Source organism: Frieseomelitta varia, unplaced genomic scaffold, assembly GCF_011392965.1.
Source record: "Frieseomelitta varia isolate USP_RPSP 00005682 unplaced genomic scaffold, Fvar_1.2 scaffold_160, whole genome shotgun sequence".
Classification (NCBI taxonomy): domain Eukaryota; kingdom Metazoa; phylum Arthropoda; class Insecta; order Hymenoptera; family Apidae; genus Frieseomelitta; species Frieseomelitta varia.
This window is the reverse complement of record NW_025109306.1, coordinates 148,398-167,371: the sequence shown is the minus strand read 5'-3', so window position 1 is coordinate 167,371 and position 18,974 is coordinate 148,398. Positions and strand designations below refer to the sequence as shown.

The window sequence follows — 18,974 nt, the reverse complement described above, 5'->3', positions numbered from 1 at the left end:
TCCATGTTCCACACTCTAATGTCAGCTCAAAAAAAAAAAAAAAAAAGAAAAAAGAGAGAGAAAAACACCGAGCGCTTTGATCTCGTTCGAGCAACTTCTTATCTGTGTTTGCGCCATCGTTCTTTATCCAGACTTTCGTCCAACTAACGCCAACCGCTCGATCCTGACGACAACTGACGTTTCAATCGATGCTAACTGATTCTACACTCTGGATTTTGTACTATATCCTGTCACTTCAAATTTAGAATTGTCATCCAATTTCCAGAATAGAAGAATAAGATTTTATTGCGAGCAATTCTTTCATTGCTGATTGCCATTCGTTCGTGCCAATGAATTTCATCTTGAGGAATAAAAAAACGGGATGCATTAATCAATTGAACTCTGACAACTCTGTATTCGTTCCAAAAAAGTTTCTTGCTTCTCTGTTTCCTTATTGTCGCTGTGTCAGCCTTAACAGGGACTTTCTTAAGCCAGTAGAAAACCGATCGTCTTCTCAAACTGTCGATACATAATTAATTGGAATTTAATTACCATAGAAATCTCTCGAGTGCTACGGGATACGAAGACACACGAAACTTTTGATCTACAGCGTACACTCGTGACTAATATTACCGTAATTTACGAAGCTAATTTCAACCGTACACTTTCTCCAATTTCTTTCTCAGCTTCATTAAACCCGAACAATATATCCAACCCGTAAAAATCCCGATAATTCCCGTTTCCTGTTCGTAGAGAGACAGCCGTAAGAAGAAAAAAAGAAAGAAGAAAAGTTTCGTCTGCGACTGCGAGATATCGAAAGAAGTTGGCTGGTTTCTTCGGCCGAACTTTCGTCCATCGTTATCAAACTCCTTTCCCCAATAACATCGTATTCACGGTTCAGAAATCCAATTACAGAGTTCTCCTTGGTTCGTTCTCTTCTTCCAGCGCGGGCCCAATTAGCCCAACTGACTTCTAATTAACATTTCCAGCGAGTTTGCTTATTCGTCGATACAGTTCCAGGCTCCAATTAAACGCTGAGAGAGACAGAGAGAAGGAGAGAGACGGTGGCCGTGTTTTGCAGAAAAAGCAGAGCAAAGGAGCAGAGTGTCGGTGAACGAGAGTGCTGTATATACCGAGAGACAAACGATCACCTGGCCTGGCCTGCGGGCTCTAGTAATCCGTTACGACGGATCGATGTAACGCGAGCCAACGAGAGATCGTAGATCGATCCGATCGCAGACAGATCCGCGATGAGAGTTCATTCGGTAGGCCAGCGGTCGCTGGCCCTGAGAAATGCCTCATCCCTCGTCGAGATCGAGCTCGAGACGCGGTTTGGCACTGACCCACACACTGGCTGGCCCACTTACCACGTCTCCACGGCAACATTGCAACCAGCGTTGCCGGTAATTATACCGATATATGTCGTTCACCTGTTCGGGGTTTTATCCTTTCGATCGTTTCAAATTTTCCAGACGATCCTTTCTACGTAGCATAGTTAACCCATTGACTTATGCGTTTCCTGAGCTAAAGTCAGAGACGTCGTTGTCTCTGAGACGTTCGCAAATTAATACGTATGTGAGATATAATAATATAACAATATAATATAAAAAATAATATACAATATAATAATATTAAAAAATAATAATAATATAATATAATAAAATTTAAAAAATTAGAAATATATATATATATATATATATAATATATAATGATATAAAAAAATATTTCTCTACATGCTCGATATTCCAAGTTACTCTACTCCATTTAATTTAATTTAATTAATTTCATTCGTAGGAGTTAAGGATCACGATGAATAATTTGAAGTTAGTAAAGGCTTTGTTTTTGAGTCAAGTTTGTGGTTTTCTCGACCAAGTCCAAGCAAACTAATTAGAAACTATCCAAGTGTGTTCGATCGTAAAATCTGTTAACGAGTTAAAGTGTACAGTAAAACTTCATTTTACATGTTTCTTTTTTTCTTTTTTATTTCGAGGATTTTACGCTTACGACTTTCGTTAACCCAGTATCGCGGTAACGTGTTATGCGAGCGCGATGGAGAAAGAGAGATTTCGTGTAAGCGGCGTTTCATTGCCAGCAATTCAATTTTACGACGTGGAACTTCTTATGTGTCATTGACAAATTTCAATAAAATGATTATTCAATTGAAAATTTTACGAAATTGTCGAACGTTAAACTGACGTACACCTAACGTCCTTAAAAATTGCCTAACAAATATGTTTGAGACAGATCTAAAATTCTATCATATTCTATAGTAAAACATAAATTTTAACATTGTTAAAATGAAGACAGTATATTCACTACTAATCAAAAGTTTGGGACACAATCAGTTCTACCGGAAATAATAATTTCACATAGCGTAAATTAAGTATGAAACGTAAATAAATGGAAGTGTTTAGAAGAAGATTTCATAAAATTTTCTTCAACTTCGAAAAATAAAAATCAGGAACTCCGAAGACCAAAAACTATTTCTTGCATTGCATTTAACGATTACAGCGGATACATACGTTCAACAGCTGCAAAGAGTGAAAGAAAAACTCTATGAAAAGCGTCCTGCACTCGTCAATCGCAAAAATATTCATTCTTTTACACGATGCGCGACCACATACAGCAAGGACTTAAGAAAATATTCTTGAACTTGGATGGTCAGTTTAACTACACTCAAGGATCCCTTGCCTCAACAGACTATCACCTTTTCTGTTCCTTGCAGAACTTTTTGAATGGAAAAACCTTCAATCCTGAAGAGTAAATTAATCAGGGTATCGGAAATTTCTTCCAGTCCAAACCAACCACATTTTACAAAGAAGGAATTGATAAACTGCCAGGAAGATGGGAGAGGGTCATACATAATAAATTAATATAACATTGTTATACAATGAAAGCAATATAAATGTCTGATAAAAAAAGACAGAAGTTATTTATGACTCGACCTAATAACATTTATAATATCTAAAACGAATATATAATAAATTAATATAACTTTGTTATATAATGAAAGCAAAATAAATGTCTGATAAAAAAGACGGAAGTGTTATTTACGACTCGACTTAATAACATTTATAATATCCAAAACGAAATCGTCAGAAAGTGCCTTTCTCATCTGTCATTCTCCCAGATGGTCGACTATTTACAGATGCGTAGTATGTGTGCACGCCCCTATAATTGAAGATCATCTAATTGATTCGCCTCGTATCGAATATGGGATGGATACGTGTCCATGGATGACTTGGCTGGAACAGTGGCCAAGTCAGGCATGTAAACACGGCGAATTGTATCGATGCTCGGTCGACTGAAAAGTCCGCAAAGCTTGGCTGGATGGTGCCAGAAAGAAAGGGTTTACCCACTACGTCGGATTTCTCACTCAATTTGCTAAATACCTCAGTGCGCGTATCGGCAGAACAATGCCCGAATCATTTTAGCGACCATATTCAAACATATGCTTGATTATCGAGTCACGACTGAAAGGATTGTCTCGACCTCTGGTAAAAATACCAGAGAGATCTCTGTGGCGAGGCTAACAGAGAGTATGACATAAGAAGAAGAAACGACTTATGTACTAGAATTTACATATATATATATATTCTATGGATTATACGGCTAATTTTATATATAACATATGTTTTACACATTTTATGTATCTTTAAATTTTATATATCTACCATAGTTTTCTTGAGATTATCCTACAAGGATAATTAGGAGATTTTTAACGTCTTCTGTTGCATTGAAAGATAATCAAATTTTTTATTTTTATTCTCTAAAAATGGCAACTTCCAACAAAACATCCGAAACAGTATATAATTGTATAATTTCTGAAAGTACTATGGCCTTGCTGGTCTTCCACCTAACAATCGAGCAAGCTCACAAAAAGATGCGATCTTATGGACACAATGAAATATTCGACGCTGGTTTTTAGCTCGATTCGAGAGATATAACGGTAGTGATCATTATGCCATTGCTGCTCAAACTACAGTTTCATTGTACCTCTCATTCAACGACCAGAGGAACATTGTATTTCCGTCTGTCACAAGAGACCAGGCTGTACTCGCATTTTAACGCACTCCAACTTGTCTCCGCAAATTCCAAATATCTCGAAATTGTTTAGGTTGACTTTGAATTGTTTTGTGAAAATGAGAAGAAACTGGTATATCGGTATTGCGTGATTTCTCATTTCAATTTTATTCTAAAGGTTTAGAAAAAAAAAAAAAGAAAAAGAAAAGTTAGTAAGTTTCTCCATACGAAAATTCAAGAATTATAACAGAATTAAGTAAATCAGAGTATATATATATATATATATATATATATATATATATATATATTTGCATCTAATATCAAAAGTGCAAGTACAAAGACTTTCTAAATAGTTTGTCCCAATTTCTCCATTAATTTTCTCCGTTATATTCATCAAAAGATGAAATTACTCGGTCAAATAACTAACTCGATTCATAGAATGAGCGTTCGAAACGACTAATTCCTAATTTTTCCATAGAAATTCGATAGATGTAACAACGATTTCTCGCACAATATGCCTATGAATAAACGTTCGTTATTTTATTATCAATTTATTTCTATTCTTTGGACTTGAAACTTCCCTGAATACAAATTTTACACATTGGTCGTTGGGAATTTCAACGTTTAAATAGTTGGATCGAGTGTTCTACAAGTATATACATTGTACGTACATCGTGAGTGATCATGCTTCACGGAGGCAAGCAGGTAAGCTACAACTGAAAGCAAAGATCGGTAAAATCCTTGAGAACTGGTCGGATGGTGAAAGGATAGGATGCTAACAAAAGAACCATTGACACCGAAGTAGAGTTAACAGAATAATCACTGAAATTACTATACTCAGCTGCGTTCATCGTTTCTGGGATTCCCGTTACTCATTGCGAGGGACAACCGGTGCACAGGTATCCGGTACACGACGATTATCGTGAAAAGGAAAAATTCTGATCGCAGCAGAGATGGAAATTGTTGCGAAAGAGAGAGAATGTTGGTTTCCAAAGTGAAATATTTAATTTAGACTTACAGTCAGACTATTCTAATCTCATTTTCTACAAATCTTAAATTGATATAAATCTAGCGAAACCTTTTAATCAGTATTATTGGATTACAGATAGATAACTAACTATTTTTCAGTCAGGCTACTTAATCTCGAGATGTTCTAATTTCCGATAAACTGAAGATCAATCAGTTGAAACGAAACTGTGACGCTAATTGAGATTTAAATCTATCTTATTCCTTGGAAATTCCTCCTCCGATGGATAACACGTTTGACACGCGATATCAATCAGCATAATCTGAGGTGTGAAGTAAAAAATGCAAAAGGCCACGGCGCAACCGCGTGATACACTTTCTCGCGAACGATTTCACGTTCAAGGGCTGAACTCGTGGCCAACGTTCGTTATAAATCATGTAACGTCTCCCGTCACGTGGATGTCGATTTTTGCCAAGTGATTTCGGCACGGGCACCGTCTGGCGACCTCGTTTCGGTGTCCGCTGGAGAAAGGTGGCTTCTCAAAAAAAAAAAAAAAAAAATGACACGAGAAGAAAAAAAAATATAAGATCGAGAGAGAGAGAGAGAGAGAGGGAAGCACTGGAGGGAGGAAGAAAGAGAAGAGAAACCAAAGAGAGTAGTGGACGAGAGACGTTGGAAAGAAAAGATTAGAAGATTATTCGTCGCTGGACAAAGTTACGTAACGCCCAGGATGTCCGTTCGTCTGCTTCATAAGGCATTCAGTGAGTAGCTACCGCTTCCACCTCACCGGAACAGTTTTGAATCGCGCCTCGGAGCAACAGAGAAGAGAACTTTCCGGTTGACTCTCGGCTTGCTTCACGATACGTTACGTGTCGTGAGCGAAGCGATCGTCCGTGTGTTTCACGCATGTACACGTATAAGAGGAAAGAAACGGAGAATACTAAAAGTCCAGTCAAGTTCGTTGTTCTCGAAAAAGAACAGGACTTGAGACAAGTATAAGATATATATATATATATATACTATAAATAAACGTTCGTTATTTTATTATCAATTTATTTCTATTCTTTGGACTTGAATTTCGGACTTATATATATATTGAATTTCTTTGGACTTATATATATATATATATATATTTTTATTCATTGAGGATTGTAACGTCACAATTATTTGTGAAAAATTTATTACAGTCGAGAACTGGATTTGTTGAAGCAACGACGTGTTTTTCTAGTTCCTTGTTCCCCACATTATTTAAAAATTCGCGGGATTAAAATTAATCATAATTTCAACTATTACCTCAAAGAAATATCGAACGTTGCTAGGAGTTTTATCCAAATTTACAAATTATTTACATTCACCATTTTCAAATTACCATTTAAATTTTTACATTCATCATTTTGTTTATTGAATTTTATGCAATGCACGTGGAATAATCATGACAATCTTATTCGTTTGAAATCTTCCTTTTTCTACGTACCTTGCCGTATGAGATCAAATAAAATATTCCTGAAGAAGTATACCAGTGATACCCGTGCCGGTCGTCGAAGCTAAGAAGAACTGTTCTTTCTTTTTCTTCTGAATTATTCGGCGTGACCGTTAAAATAAAAGATTTTTCGGTTACATGGCTCGGAAATAATGTGAGCGCACAGTGAACTGGATTCATCGGTGTTACCAGGAAACAACTGCGCGGCCCGTAATGACTCCCACGATGGAGAAATTAGCGCAGGTGCCTTAATTGTTCGCGTAAAACTGTTCGCCGGGGATTCCTTTCGCGACACGTTGCAAGGTCTGCGCCGAGGTGAACGTTACGAAATCTGTTTCGTGCAGCCGTTCGAACACCTAAAAGTGCCGGATGAAAACGTGCCTAGGCTCGAGAGTGAAATTCGTACTTTCTTTTCGTTATTTATATGTCAAGCGGGAGCGGGAGCACTCGACTGACACATTTGATTCTTTTTCTTTTTTCCTTTTTTCTTTTTTAAAGTCGCAATTGCTGCTCTCGAGATGATTCAGGGATTGTAAAATTATATGCGAGTGATAAATGTGAGATTATCAATGTGTCACTCGGAGTGAGACACTAAAAGAGAAAAGAGAAATCTACATGTACCGTTCTATTAGAGTAATTTATTCAAATTATACGGATTGAAGTAAACACTTATGAACACTTTGCGAATTTTTCTTTTGGGATACTCTTAATTAATTGATCTAATTATTGAACAAACGATTGAAGAATATTTTCTCTTTTCTATGCTGCGAGTAATCGAACAATAATGTAAGAAAATTATTATCCTTCGCTCAGTATGAACTAATTTTCTTAGCTTCTAACGAAACATTGAACCAGCCTCTAATTAAAGAAGTTTATTTAAATTATATGGATTTAAATAAATACTTATGAACACTTTGCGAATTTTTTTCTCTTTTCTATGCTGCGAGTAATCGAACAATAAAATAAGAAAATTATTATCCTTCGCTCAGTACTAATTTTCTTAACTTCTAACGAAACTTTGAACAAGCCTCTGCTTAGAGAAGTTTATTCAAATTATACAGATTCAAGTAAACAGTTATGAACACTTTGCGAATTTTTCTTTTGGGATACTCTTAATTAATTGATCTAACTATTGATCAAACGATCGAAGAATATTTTCTCTTTTCTATGCTGTAATCGAACAATAATGTAAGAAAATTATTATCCTTTGCTCAGTATGAACTAATTTTCTTAGCTTCTAATGAAACATTGAACCAGTCTCTAATTAAAGAAGTTTATTTAAATTATATGGATTTAAATAAACACTTATGAACACTTTGCGAACTTTCTTTTGGGATACTTTTAATTAATTAATCTAATTATTAATCAAACGATCAAAGAATATTTTCTCTTCTCTATGCTGCGAGTAATCGAACAAAAAAGTAAGAAAATTATTATCCTTCGCTCAGTACTAATTTTCTTAACTTTTAACGAAACTGTGAACCAGCCTCTACTGATCACACTTCCGCCTCAAAACTGTTAGACCACGCGTTTACCGTAACGCTGAACTATCATATCCGTGCTGTGTCATGTATGCTTTCTCTGTTCTCGAAGTATGTACATATATTGTTGTACCTAAATACGCAGTTAACGCACGTAATTAATCCAAGCATCTCGTCGAAACGAAATTTTACTTCAACGTCTGAGATCAAGCTAATATTGTTTCTCTATCTTTATACGTGTGCAAAATAGTTTGAGTGATTGGATAATTCGTGTATGCTTATAATTATTGGAACGGCCTCGAAAATCGATAGGCATACTTAAGACAAGGGAAATTCCTAATTAACAATGCTAAGTTATATATAGTCGTTGTTTTTTTTTATAAGAAACCATGTGCATTGAAAGTAGTAAAGAACTTTGTCTTTATAGAAGTGAAATCGAGTGAAGGTTTCAATAATAACAATAAATTCGTTAATATTTCTTATAATCTCACAATAGTTTCGATCGAAGTGTCGAATGGATATTTGCAAATAATCGGGCACAGTGAATATCGACGTTGAACTTTTTAAATATTTTGCGTGTCGCAGTGTCCCCTCCGTGCAAAATAGAGTTTGCACGAACGCTATGATTCGGCTGACTTTACGGCTGCGAACATAAAGTTCAACGTCGCCTTTGCAGCGTGCCGAAGCGAATGCGAAACACGTGTTGTTAATTTGTTACGCAGCGGCTGCGAGAGCCAAGCGCGCTCTTTTCTCTTTCACCCCGCTCGAGTCCCTCGGTACAAAGGAAAATCGGGAAAATTTAGTTTGACGCTGAATTCGTGATCGAACTCGCAATCGCCAGCCGGTTTTTGCGAAACGGAAAACCAGCGGCGAGCGGCTTGCTTTCCTTTCCTTTGAGTCACTCGGTTGTAATTCAGAACAATTTATATCAATCTCTATCTATATATACGCATCGTTGCAATAGATTCACAGAAGATTGTTCAAAAAACGTATAATCTCAACAATACCCGTACGAGTTCGATGTTTTGCCATTTAACAACAACACACACGTCCATTTAATCAATACTCTAAAAAAAAAAAAAAAAAAAGAAAAAACAAAACAGAATGTCCTTCCTACGTTTCCGGGCACCAAATGGTTCTTCCGATATTTTTGGTAGCTTCGTTTCGAGGCAGAGCGTTTCCACCGAAACGAAAATTCTGCTTCCGATAACGGGTATACACCCGAGCGATCAAAACTGACACACACAAGCACAGCTCGGTTCGTTGAATAGTTAATACTTATTTTCGTATTTTCGGTGAATGTACACGCGTGTATGTATGTATGTATGTATGTATCCGCGTGGAATACTCGTACGATCCATGGGTATTTTATTTGGCCCCGGTGGACCGTGTCAAAATCCCCAGCCGCGATCCGAGGCTAAAATCCCGTATCGAGGGCTACGATTGGTCGATACTTGATTGAATTGGCGGTCACTGCCGGGCATTAGGTCCACCATCCAAAGGATTGAATTTCTGTCACAATTATCGACCCCCTAACACCACCGCTCATACCTCCCTCTTTCGTTCGTTTGTACATGGAGTATATACACTTACGAAAGCTCCGTTTCAAATCCGCCACGGTCTAAGCGCAGCTGCGGCCGTATCCCGTGTGTCGTCGGCAATATAAATCTGCACTTGAATTTAAAGCCAACCGCGGAATTTACGGCTACGAGACGGATATACGAGATTCCTACGAGAATGGCCCTACTATCCCCGGTAATCGAATATTTCTAATCTCGGCGATAGCTTGAGATCCAAGATTTAAGGGAAGTTCGATCCACAATTTCAAATTTACCGCGCTTTATATGCAGCTTTTCTCTGTGAAATCGAATATTCGTTGACTGTCGAGTTTGGAACAGTTACATTTATCGACATCTAATATTTCTAATCTCGGGGATAATCTCTTGAGATCCAAGATTTAAGTGACTCGGAAAGGTCGATTCAATTTCAAATTTGCCGCGCTTTATGTGCAATTTTTTTCTGAGAAATTGTTTGAAATTTCTGCGAATATTCGTTGACTGTCGAGTTTGGAACAGTTAAATTTATCGATAGCGAGATATCTTAATATTTCTAATATTTCAAAATTTAAGGGACTCGGAAAGTTCGATCCAATTTCAAATTTACTGCGCTTCACGTGCAATTTTTCTCCGAGAGATCGTTGTAGTAAGCTATAAATTTCCAATATTTTTTGACTAAACGCAAATATCTTTAAAATTACTGCATTTTTGAAGTGCTGTCAAATTTTAATTGGTGTGGCGTACATAACAATCTTCTGTGGAAGACAAATCATATCGTATTTAAATTAAATTAAAGTTGGACAACTTAAAGTTAATTTATCTGAAATTGATCTGTTAATTGCAGAGTTTACAAAAGATACTTTTACAATAAAAGATATCCTTGTTCCTGGAAAATACTTTTAGCATGGAAACTATGAACAATTCACGAGGAAGTGAATATATAAAATTTTGTTGGTACAGGTTTCTGTACTTAGTACGAGAAGCACGAAGTACGTATACAAGACACACACGCGTTACAAATAAAACGGCGAGATTTCGAAACAGGATTGACAACCTCGGACGACATGTTCATAAAGCTGTCATAACTTGATGTAACTAAACAGTATGAACGATCAATTTTCATTAGTTCCAAGCTAGATTTACGAGCTAGATTTATACTATTCGCAAAGAATTTAATTCAATTATTCGACGTAATCATCGATAGACAGATTTCCAATAGAATTATTCGTTGAATGACACAATTTAAAAAAATTTGACAAACCCTACTCTTCTGAAATTCTGAAAGACATACAATAGAAATAGTATGAATTTTTAAATCTACACATGTCCTCACGAAGAGGAAAAGGTCCTTGATATTTTGTAAAAAAAATTCCACGGTTCAGTTTTCTCTAAAAGTAACCTAAATCTCTCTAAAGCTGAAGAAACGAATTTTAGATTATAGATAAAAGTTTAAAAATACCAGAATAAAGTCAAAAGTATAATGGGTAATTCGTCTTTGTGAAATAGATAGATAAATAGGTAACAAAGTTTATCCAAAAAACGATTCAAAACGATCCAAAAGAAATTGTAATTCAACCAACAAAATTATTAGTCACTGATGTTTCCTCGAAACATTGTAAAGTGGCTCATTCTTCGTCCAAGCGAAGCCCAAAATCAAGGGAAATGACAGAAACCGAACGCTCTTCGTTAATCAGTCGTTAATAGCGTGCAGGAAGTACAAGCTGGTGTGACACAGCCAGCAGACGCGTTATTCACTCGTTTGCTATCGGAAGAAAAGTCGGCGTATAAACTCGAAGAGCCGCACCGGCGGGGTTACAAAACAGGATCGACAAGCGGACTTGCACTGGCGCTCATAATATTGTCATAATATCCACCTGCGCGGACAAGACACGTTCAAGCGGCCAGTGCAGAGGAGCGGCTGGGATAGTTTCAGCTGCGGTTGCAAGAAGAGCGAGTCAAAGTACACCGGCAGGCTCGTGACGAACGATCGCAATCTACTTTGATCTCGATCCGCTTTTCTATGGCCTCGACGCGACCCGAACACGGATCCTGACCTCCGTTAACCTGGTATCTCTGACCTCGACGATCGAACCTGTCCTCGCGACACGCTCCTCGTCGATTGAATTCTCGAGAGATACTCGGCGAAATTCTAGATTCAACCGGGCGATGAAATTCACGTTTCGAAAATTCGAAACTCGCACGAGTACAATGAAAAGCGTCTTTCTTTAGTGTTTTCATATCACTCGCGTGTAGAAACACGATCGTTCCTAGAGCAATAACAACTAAACTTTTTACGCGTCGGAAAGAAACAGAGGAAGAAAAATGTAAAATTCGATAAGAGCACCGAGCTTATCTACCGAGTTTCGAGCCTTAATGAAGAGAAGAGAGCAAGATGAAAGGGGACCGTGATGTTTCTCTAACGTCGATTTCGTCAATCCTCTCCCACTTATCTCTCTTACGTTACGTTACGCCTCAGAAATGGGTCAGCGGAAAAAATTAGTATGCGCGATCGACTAACGCCGCTCCAATTTTTATCAATAGTATTTTTTACACGACGCAAAACACTGGTGAAAATGAAACGCGTAATATATATAGTCGAATGTAATTATACGCACGAATCGGCCGCACCGAAACAACAGAACCAACATGAAAGACGAACAAATTGAACGTGCACGGGTCATCGAGCAACGATCGTTCTGCCCACGTTTTACCTTGAACTTCCCATCGCATCGCGAGCACTCTCGAGCAAAACAATTGCCTTTTTTTCGCGTCCGGAGACAGAGAATTGATATTCCTCGTAACAGAAGAATTTCCATCAACTACCACACGCTCGCCGGGTGCACGTACACGCTGGTCCCGTGGCCACGTGTTACACCGTTCCCGCATCGATATCCAGAGGCACAGAGGCAGAAGCAGAGGTACACGGGGATTCGTATACGAACGTGTTACGATGAAAACGATCGGCCGGGATCATGTTTTTATTCGTCGGCTGATCCGATCCGATCATGGGTTCATCGAGTGGGTAATAGAAGCCAATATAATCCTGTCCGGAAATAACTGCGTTCCCCTCTCTTTTGTTCACCGTGTTAAAAGGACGAGGCGTGTGCTCGCTCCGCGAGAGGAAGGAAGAAACGGAAATATTTCACCGTCCGCCGTTAATCTGACGTTCAAACGTACATGTGTGTATATATATATATATATATATATCTGTCTGTGACTCTCTTCTAATGGTCAAAGACATTAAGTTCCTAACTTTTCACAGTATTATCTGCCCCCACCCCCCTCCCCCTACGCGCACAGTTTATCATCGTTCCTCGCTTTATTATCTTCCTCGACGAGGACTCATCCCCAAAGCACACAGTACCGACGAGTACGAGTCCCAGCGATTCTCATTTCTGTCTCTTCTTCTTCTCCCGTACGTGTGTGTGTGTTTTTTTTAAATATCCCCTTTTCAACGCGAGCCTCGACGATATGACCGAGTTTTCGAGAAAATTTTGCGAAACACGGTCGGGTTGCCGGGTAACGGTATTCCATAGCCGTTAATAATATCCACGTTGTCTAACCATGGGGCTGGGAAACACCGGAAGGGCACGACGCAAGCCTTCCTAGCCGAAATTTCATAATTAGTGACTCGATGACCCTTTCCTTTGGAGAAGGAAAGACAAAATCCTTCCTTTCCGAGTTCGTCGTCGAGTGCCACTGGTCGTAAATAGATTATTCACGGGACAAATGGAATGGCGATAACGCGCTACGGATAAATAATTCCACCGTGATACGATCTATACACCGTGATATATCTATACATATGTGTAGATTGTTTCTGGTTGAGGCGAGAGATTTTCGTTGCTGCGCAGGGATCGCCGTGATGCGGGATTCAAACGGTAGAAAGTTAGGACAATACCAATGGAATGCGCCGTGGGTTGGTATTAGGACGCGATGGAAGGTACGGTAAATAAAGTTTTCCTAAACACCTTTCCCATTCAAAAGTAAGTCTCATACAGACCTTTTATAACGGAGAAAGGTGATTTATTTCGAGATACAATGGACAAGGTTCCTGTCGTAGCTCGAGTGAAAGAAATTTATATGTCCAAGAAAATCCAGGGTGATGGATTTATGTTTTTAATTATTCTGCTACATCCTCTCACGAATTTGTGCAAGTATGATTTATGTCGTAGCTAAAATCCTCGGTTACCCTTGCAACGAATTCCTTCGTACAGTAAAAAACTTTTACTGGCCAGGCAAATTTAAACCTTCGAATTGCAAATTTCTATACACTTAATGAGACTCAACAACTATTGCAAATACAGTGTATTCCTGTGAAATCTTAATCGATCGCTTTTACTCCAAATTGGACTGTGAACAGTATAGATTAAGAAGATCTCGAGTAATTATGAACGTTTAGAACTAAGTGACAAGGATAGGTGGCCTCTCATTGTTTATTTTCGCTTTGTCAATCAGCGTTCGTGATTTGAATAGCATCCAGCAGTTCGCGCGGTCGAAATTTAGTTTACCATTGAATGAAAGTGACAACTTGGTACTATAGCTCTGAAAGTACATGGTTATATATACAAATAATATATGTAAACGAGCAATTACGAGGCTGAAGTTCTTTAAATAAACGATCACACTGTTTTCGTGTCTAATCGATTACAAACGTCCAGCAACCGGACACAACGTTCTCTACATGCTACACGCACCATTTCAAAATCTTCCATTTGACACGATCGAAAATATAAATATACGGCCGCTGTACGACTTCAAAGTCAACTGAACGAATCAGCTCTACATTAAATCACACAGCCATACACAGCAAACGAACGCGGATATCGAATTGTGTTCAGGATAGTACAAGTTCGTTTTCTTTACTATTCCTTTCGATTCCTCTTCACTTTCGTTATCAATTGTCACGCACGTGCATTTTGCAAAATCTATCATCGGTCAAGCTCAATCATCGTAAAATCACATTCCTAAGATTTCTATTCAATCGAGAATCAACTGTCGTTCGTTCCTTGTGACAGCTTGACATAACGCGTACACGCGTGTTGCATTGTCAACGATTGTGAACGATTTTTTGGCTCGTATTTAGTTCACTAAAACTAAGAAAATAAGGAACGAACGAGGGTTGGAACGACACATCAACGGCCGATGACATAGTACTACGTATTTTCGTACACAGTTGAAGCATGTCCCGATAGCAAAGAAAAATTCCTTTCGTGAGATCTTGTCCTCCGTACAATATCAAAAAGTCCACGTTTCTCTGCTTGACGATTGTCGCGGAAATCACCGGCCGTGAACGTATTCGACGAAAACAAGTCGTCGATACCGACTGTCAAAGGAAATATCAAGAGGGAAGAAAATAGTCTCAGGACTCACCATTCGAATCGCTGCTTGTTAAACCCGGGGTTCCTGGACGTTATCCGATAAGAAGAGCGTCCCACTCGGCTCGGAGTCCTCGAAGCTGTCGATCCGCTTCTCGCGAGACGGGATCAACACTGTCACAGCACCAAAACAACGATTTGTATCGCGACGTTATCTTTGGTTTCGTTTAAAAGGACGGGGCGAAGGTAATAACGCGAACAATGGTCCGTACGGTGGTTTTCATTGCGTAGCGATCGATTTCACTGGGATCATGATCCACGTTCGAAACCAGTTTTGATTCTCGTCCCGGGGAACGGATGCACTCTCGAAAAATGCGGCTTGCGTCTGCGCACAGGCTGCCTTCTGTTCGATGCAGGCGTCGAGTGGCGACTGTCGTTTCTTCCGACAGTCGGCTGCTCCTGGCCTGTCCCTTCCCCCGCCCCGGCGGCATCGAGAGAGCCGACTACAACCGCGGATTTATGCTATTACCGCACCACTGCCACCCCCTATGCTTCACTGCGCCCGAGGTCTATGGCTACCGCTTCCCGGTGGCCTCTTCTTTTCAATCGGGACATCCGAACACCGTGCTTCTTCCTTCCTTCCATGCTGATTCCGTAATCGTCCTGAAAAAAAAAAAGAAAAAAGAAAAAGAACACCATTAGAACCAGCAGAAACGGTCTCTTACATTTTACATTTATCCGGTTATTTCCGACAGGATACTATAGCTGTTACTATCTATGTAGAATTTTTTTCATGTTTTCAGATAGGTTGAAATATTTTAATCCCTGACTGTGGTTGGAATCGTTGGAGCAGGAAATATTTGAGGCTTTATGAGATTGCTCAATTAAATGTTTCTAATTTTATAGAATGAAATGAAATGAAATATTTTAAATTTTTGGCACTTTAATGTATAATGTAATGTTTAATGTATAATGTAATGTTTAAATGTATAATGTAATGTTTAATGTAATGAGTTAAACAAATATACAATTTACGTGTCCATAAAACTTTTATGAAAAATTTCTAACAAAAAATAAAGCCATTACAAGCTTTCGTCTCGGAAATTTTCAAATAAATTTCATTTACCATTATGTGACTAATGTGTGTAATTAACTTGTTCATGTATCAACTAAGTAACTTGAAATTTATGTTAAGAATCATGTTCTGACCTGGCAAAATTGATTCAGGTATGATTTTCAGAGAACAGGTCAGAAATTTCGCGCAAAAAGATGTTTCTAGACTGACTGAGAAATGTACATATACAAAATACTAATAAATTATTATACAAGGTTATTATATGTATGTATATATAAATATAATTCTTATACGCTTATTCTTTAAAAATATTCTTTAAAATACGGAATGGCCTATAATACATCATGTAACTACACTAGGTAACCAAGCCTGCGAAATGGCCATCTGTAAATATTCAATTGTACAGTTAAAATTAAAGCACCATTTGGCTTTTACCTTGAATTTGTCTTCGAATCCCTTGCATAACAAAGGGTACACTATTGCCCAAAAGTATCTGAACAATTTTGACAGCTCTCGCGAATTAATACTAACCACCACATCTTTTTTGCAAGAAATTAACAAAAACAAATTACTTAACGACGATAATTGTATAATTGCTCTAAGAAGACAAGCAGTTCGTCACTAGTTTAAGAAAACTACCTCTACTGAGAATCGTTTGAAGTCCAAAATATTTATGAACGATAGTGTACACAGATCCCCGGGACTAGGTACTAATTCCTTAAACGAGTCTCCTAGCTCATTACGGTACCTACCTACCTACCTACCTAAACAATTAACTTACCTCTGACAAATTGCTTTCGAAGTTAGTAGGCTGCGTCGTCTTCTTGGAAAATCGTAAAATGCAATTTGTTCCTTGTGCCTTTGGTCATTGTCTCCTTTCGTTCCTTCCCCCTCGGCCGTGATCCTGAATCCTCCCTCGATGTCTCGGCAAATTTGTTCACCAGGGCACGATCTGGACATTCGGCGGACTTCGTTAAAGTATATATCTAGTTGGTACGGTGGCTGCAGGTCCGCGCGCTGCGGCTGCCCCCTCGGCTGCAGCACCCACACAGATCGGCCTGTCCGTGCGAAAACCGGCACGGCAGCGCGTGTGCACGCACGTGCGTGCCACGCCACGCGATTCCAGCCCCTGCGGAATAAATCAAGTGAAGAAAACCTGCCGGAAGGTATTAACGTTGGGGTCGGCTCACCCCGCGTGTTGTGTCCCTTCTCGCATCCCGGAGAGGGTTAAGCTGTGCCCCCGCCCGCCCTTATCGCGCGTCCCTGAAACGCCGTGTACTCCCAAGGGATCTTCTCGTCTGGATTTACTCGACTGACGAGCGCGATCCTGCTCGCTGAGCGACTAAAGTGTACTAGAGGGATAGCAGGAGCACGCGAGAGCTTGGCCCGACGAAGAGAAACGAAACGGGAACACCGGAAAGGGGATTGGAGGAAGGAGGACGGAGAACGGGTAATGGGAGCGTAGGGTGAGCGACGTTGGAGACAGACAGAGAGAGAGAGAGAGAGAGAGAGAGAGGGAATCTCTTATCAGAGGTCGCGCATGACGAGACAAGCTAATTGTGTTATCAGTGCAGAACGGACGCTGCCTCTATCCTGCTCGTCTCATCCTGGCCATCATCGAGAGAGCCGCCCTTTCCCAAGCGCCGCAAGCATCGGTGTTTACTTTGTAAACTGTGCTAACATGTGCCCTGACCGACCAAATAGCCTACACCACGTTCGTGCGCCGAAAATTGCAGCGGCGTGTAACGCGACAAATCAAACGACCCCTCCCGCCTCTTGTCTACGCTCTTTTTCGGCAATACACTACACACGTACATACGTGCATATATATATATATTGTACTTTGTTGGGATCCCTCCTTCTCGTTCGGCGACTCTGCTGCTTCCGCTTCCGCGTGTAAAGCGTGCCGTGCGTGTAATTAACAGCCAACATCTTGTTCCAGTCCTTTTGGATGACACTCTGTCATGGTGTTTTTTCATTGGAATGACACGCGCGTTTCTTGTAATTACTCGATCATGCCGGACGTTTTGTAAATATCTCGCCGTGTTTCGTTACACACGATTCGAAATTGTGTCTCCATTGTCACTGTATATGATCATGCGAAAGTTTTAACGAGACTAACGTTAAACTCCATAAGACGATCCTTGCAAGACGTTCGAATTTCGTTCAAATTGTTCGCGCAAGTTCGTATCGCCGTGCCTTCGGGCAAGCTCTGTTTATTCTGTAATAATACAAAGTTCGGCTAAGTAACCTGCAATAAGGGTGAAATTTCGCCGGGATGAAAGAGACGGGGTGGGGACATTACGCCGGCAACATTTTCTTACACGCGGGCTATTACAGTCGCGCGTATAAAGCCGCGTGGCTTGGGATTTCGTAAAAGAATCGCGGCGCGTAATGTCGACCATTATCGTAATCACTGTTATAAAAGTTTACCCGGCCGGTCAACTTCCTACGATGTTTCTGCTGCATTATATACCGATTATAGCGATTTAACGATACCTTGGCGTGGCGTGGCGTCTGTCAGCGTCATGTTCCTTTAGACGTGGACGAGGAAACGTTTCGTACAGGTCGAATCGAAGGGAATCGTGCCGCTCGGAGGAAAAAGGAACCGAATTATCTTCCTGGTGTCTACGTGTGTGTGTGTACGTGTGTGTGTGTGTGTGTAGTACGAGTTACGAGACCTCGTGGTCGCCGCCATCGGCATCGCCGCAACGCAGACGGCTCCATTTATTATTCTATTAAATTCGTAGTTTCCCATCGGGGGCCCACCCCTGCCCGGAGCTATCTCTCACTCATGACTTAATGCGATATTCATACCGCGAGAGGAAAGGGAACCAACTTGGGGTCCGGTCCATATGCTGGCTTGTAATTAAGTCGGATACCCGTTAGATCTTCCAATTTTTCCCTCCTTTTTTTTCTTTTTTCTTTTTTCTTTCTGTCAGTTACGCTTCTTCTCGACGACGAACTGGCACGATGTTATTTTCTTTCTTCGTGGCGAGTGAGTGTGGGTTCGATCGAAATTTTTACATGTTAGGAAACTTTAACGTTCGGCATTTATCTAAGGTAATCAAATCATTTCGGCTGCGCGTGTATTT

The 18,974-nt window shown here is 39.7% G+C and overlaps 2 protein-coding genes across 3 annotated transcripts in view; both read right to left on the bottom strand.

Moving 5' to 3' along the window:
* Positions 1-15,243, bottom strand: part of LOC122537267 (probable serine/threonine-protein kinase kinX) — a 67,839-nt gene extending 52,596 nt beyond the window's left edge. For both annotated transcript variants that reach the window (XM_043670308.1, XM_043670315.1), the window contains exon 1: positions 14,860-15,243. The gene's annotated coding sequence lies outside the window, so the exon portion shown is untranslated. The remainder of the gene's footprint in view (positions 1-14,859) is intronic.
* On the bottom strand, positions 15,220-18,830 carry LOC122537313. Its single transcript, XM_043670396.1, has 3 exons — positions 17,070-18,830; positions 16,661-17,008; positions 15,220-15,467 (listed from the first exon to the last, which is right to left on the bottom strand). The coding sequence occupies exons 1-3, from the start codon at positions 17,093-17,095 to the stop codon at positions 15,407-15,409; spliced, it is 435 nt and encodes a 144-aa protein (XP_043526331.1). The 5' UTR covers positions 17,096-18,830; the 3' UTR covers positions 15,220-15,406.
* Between the last annotated feature and the right edge of the window lie 144 nt (positions 18,831-18,974).

Coding starts and splice junctions, on each gene's coding strand:
- LOC122537313 (XM_043670396.1), bottom strand. CDS start 17,095: ATGCGAGAAGGGACACAACACGCGGG. Junction 17,009..17,069: donor GAAGGGACACAACACGCGGG/GTGAGCCGACCC, acceptor TTTATTCCGCAG/GGGCTGGAATCGCGTGGCGT. Junction 15,468..16,660: donor TCGAAAGCAATTTGTCAGAG/GTAAGTTAATTG, acceptor TTTTTTTTTCAG/GACGATTACGGAATCAGCAT.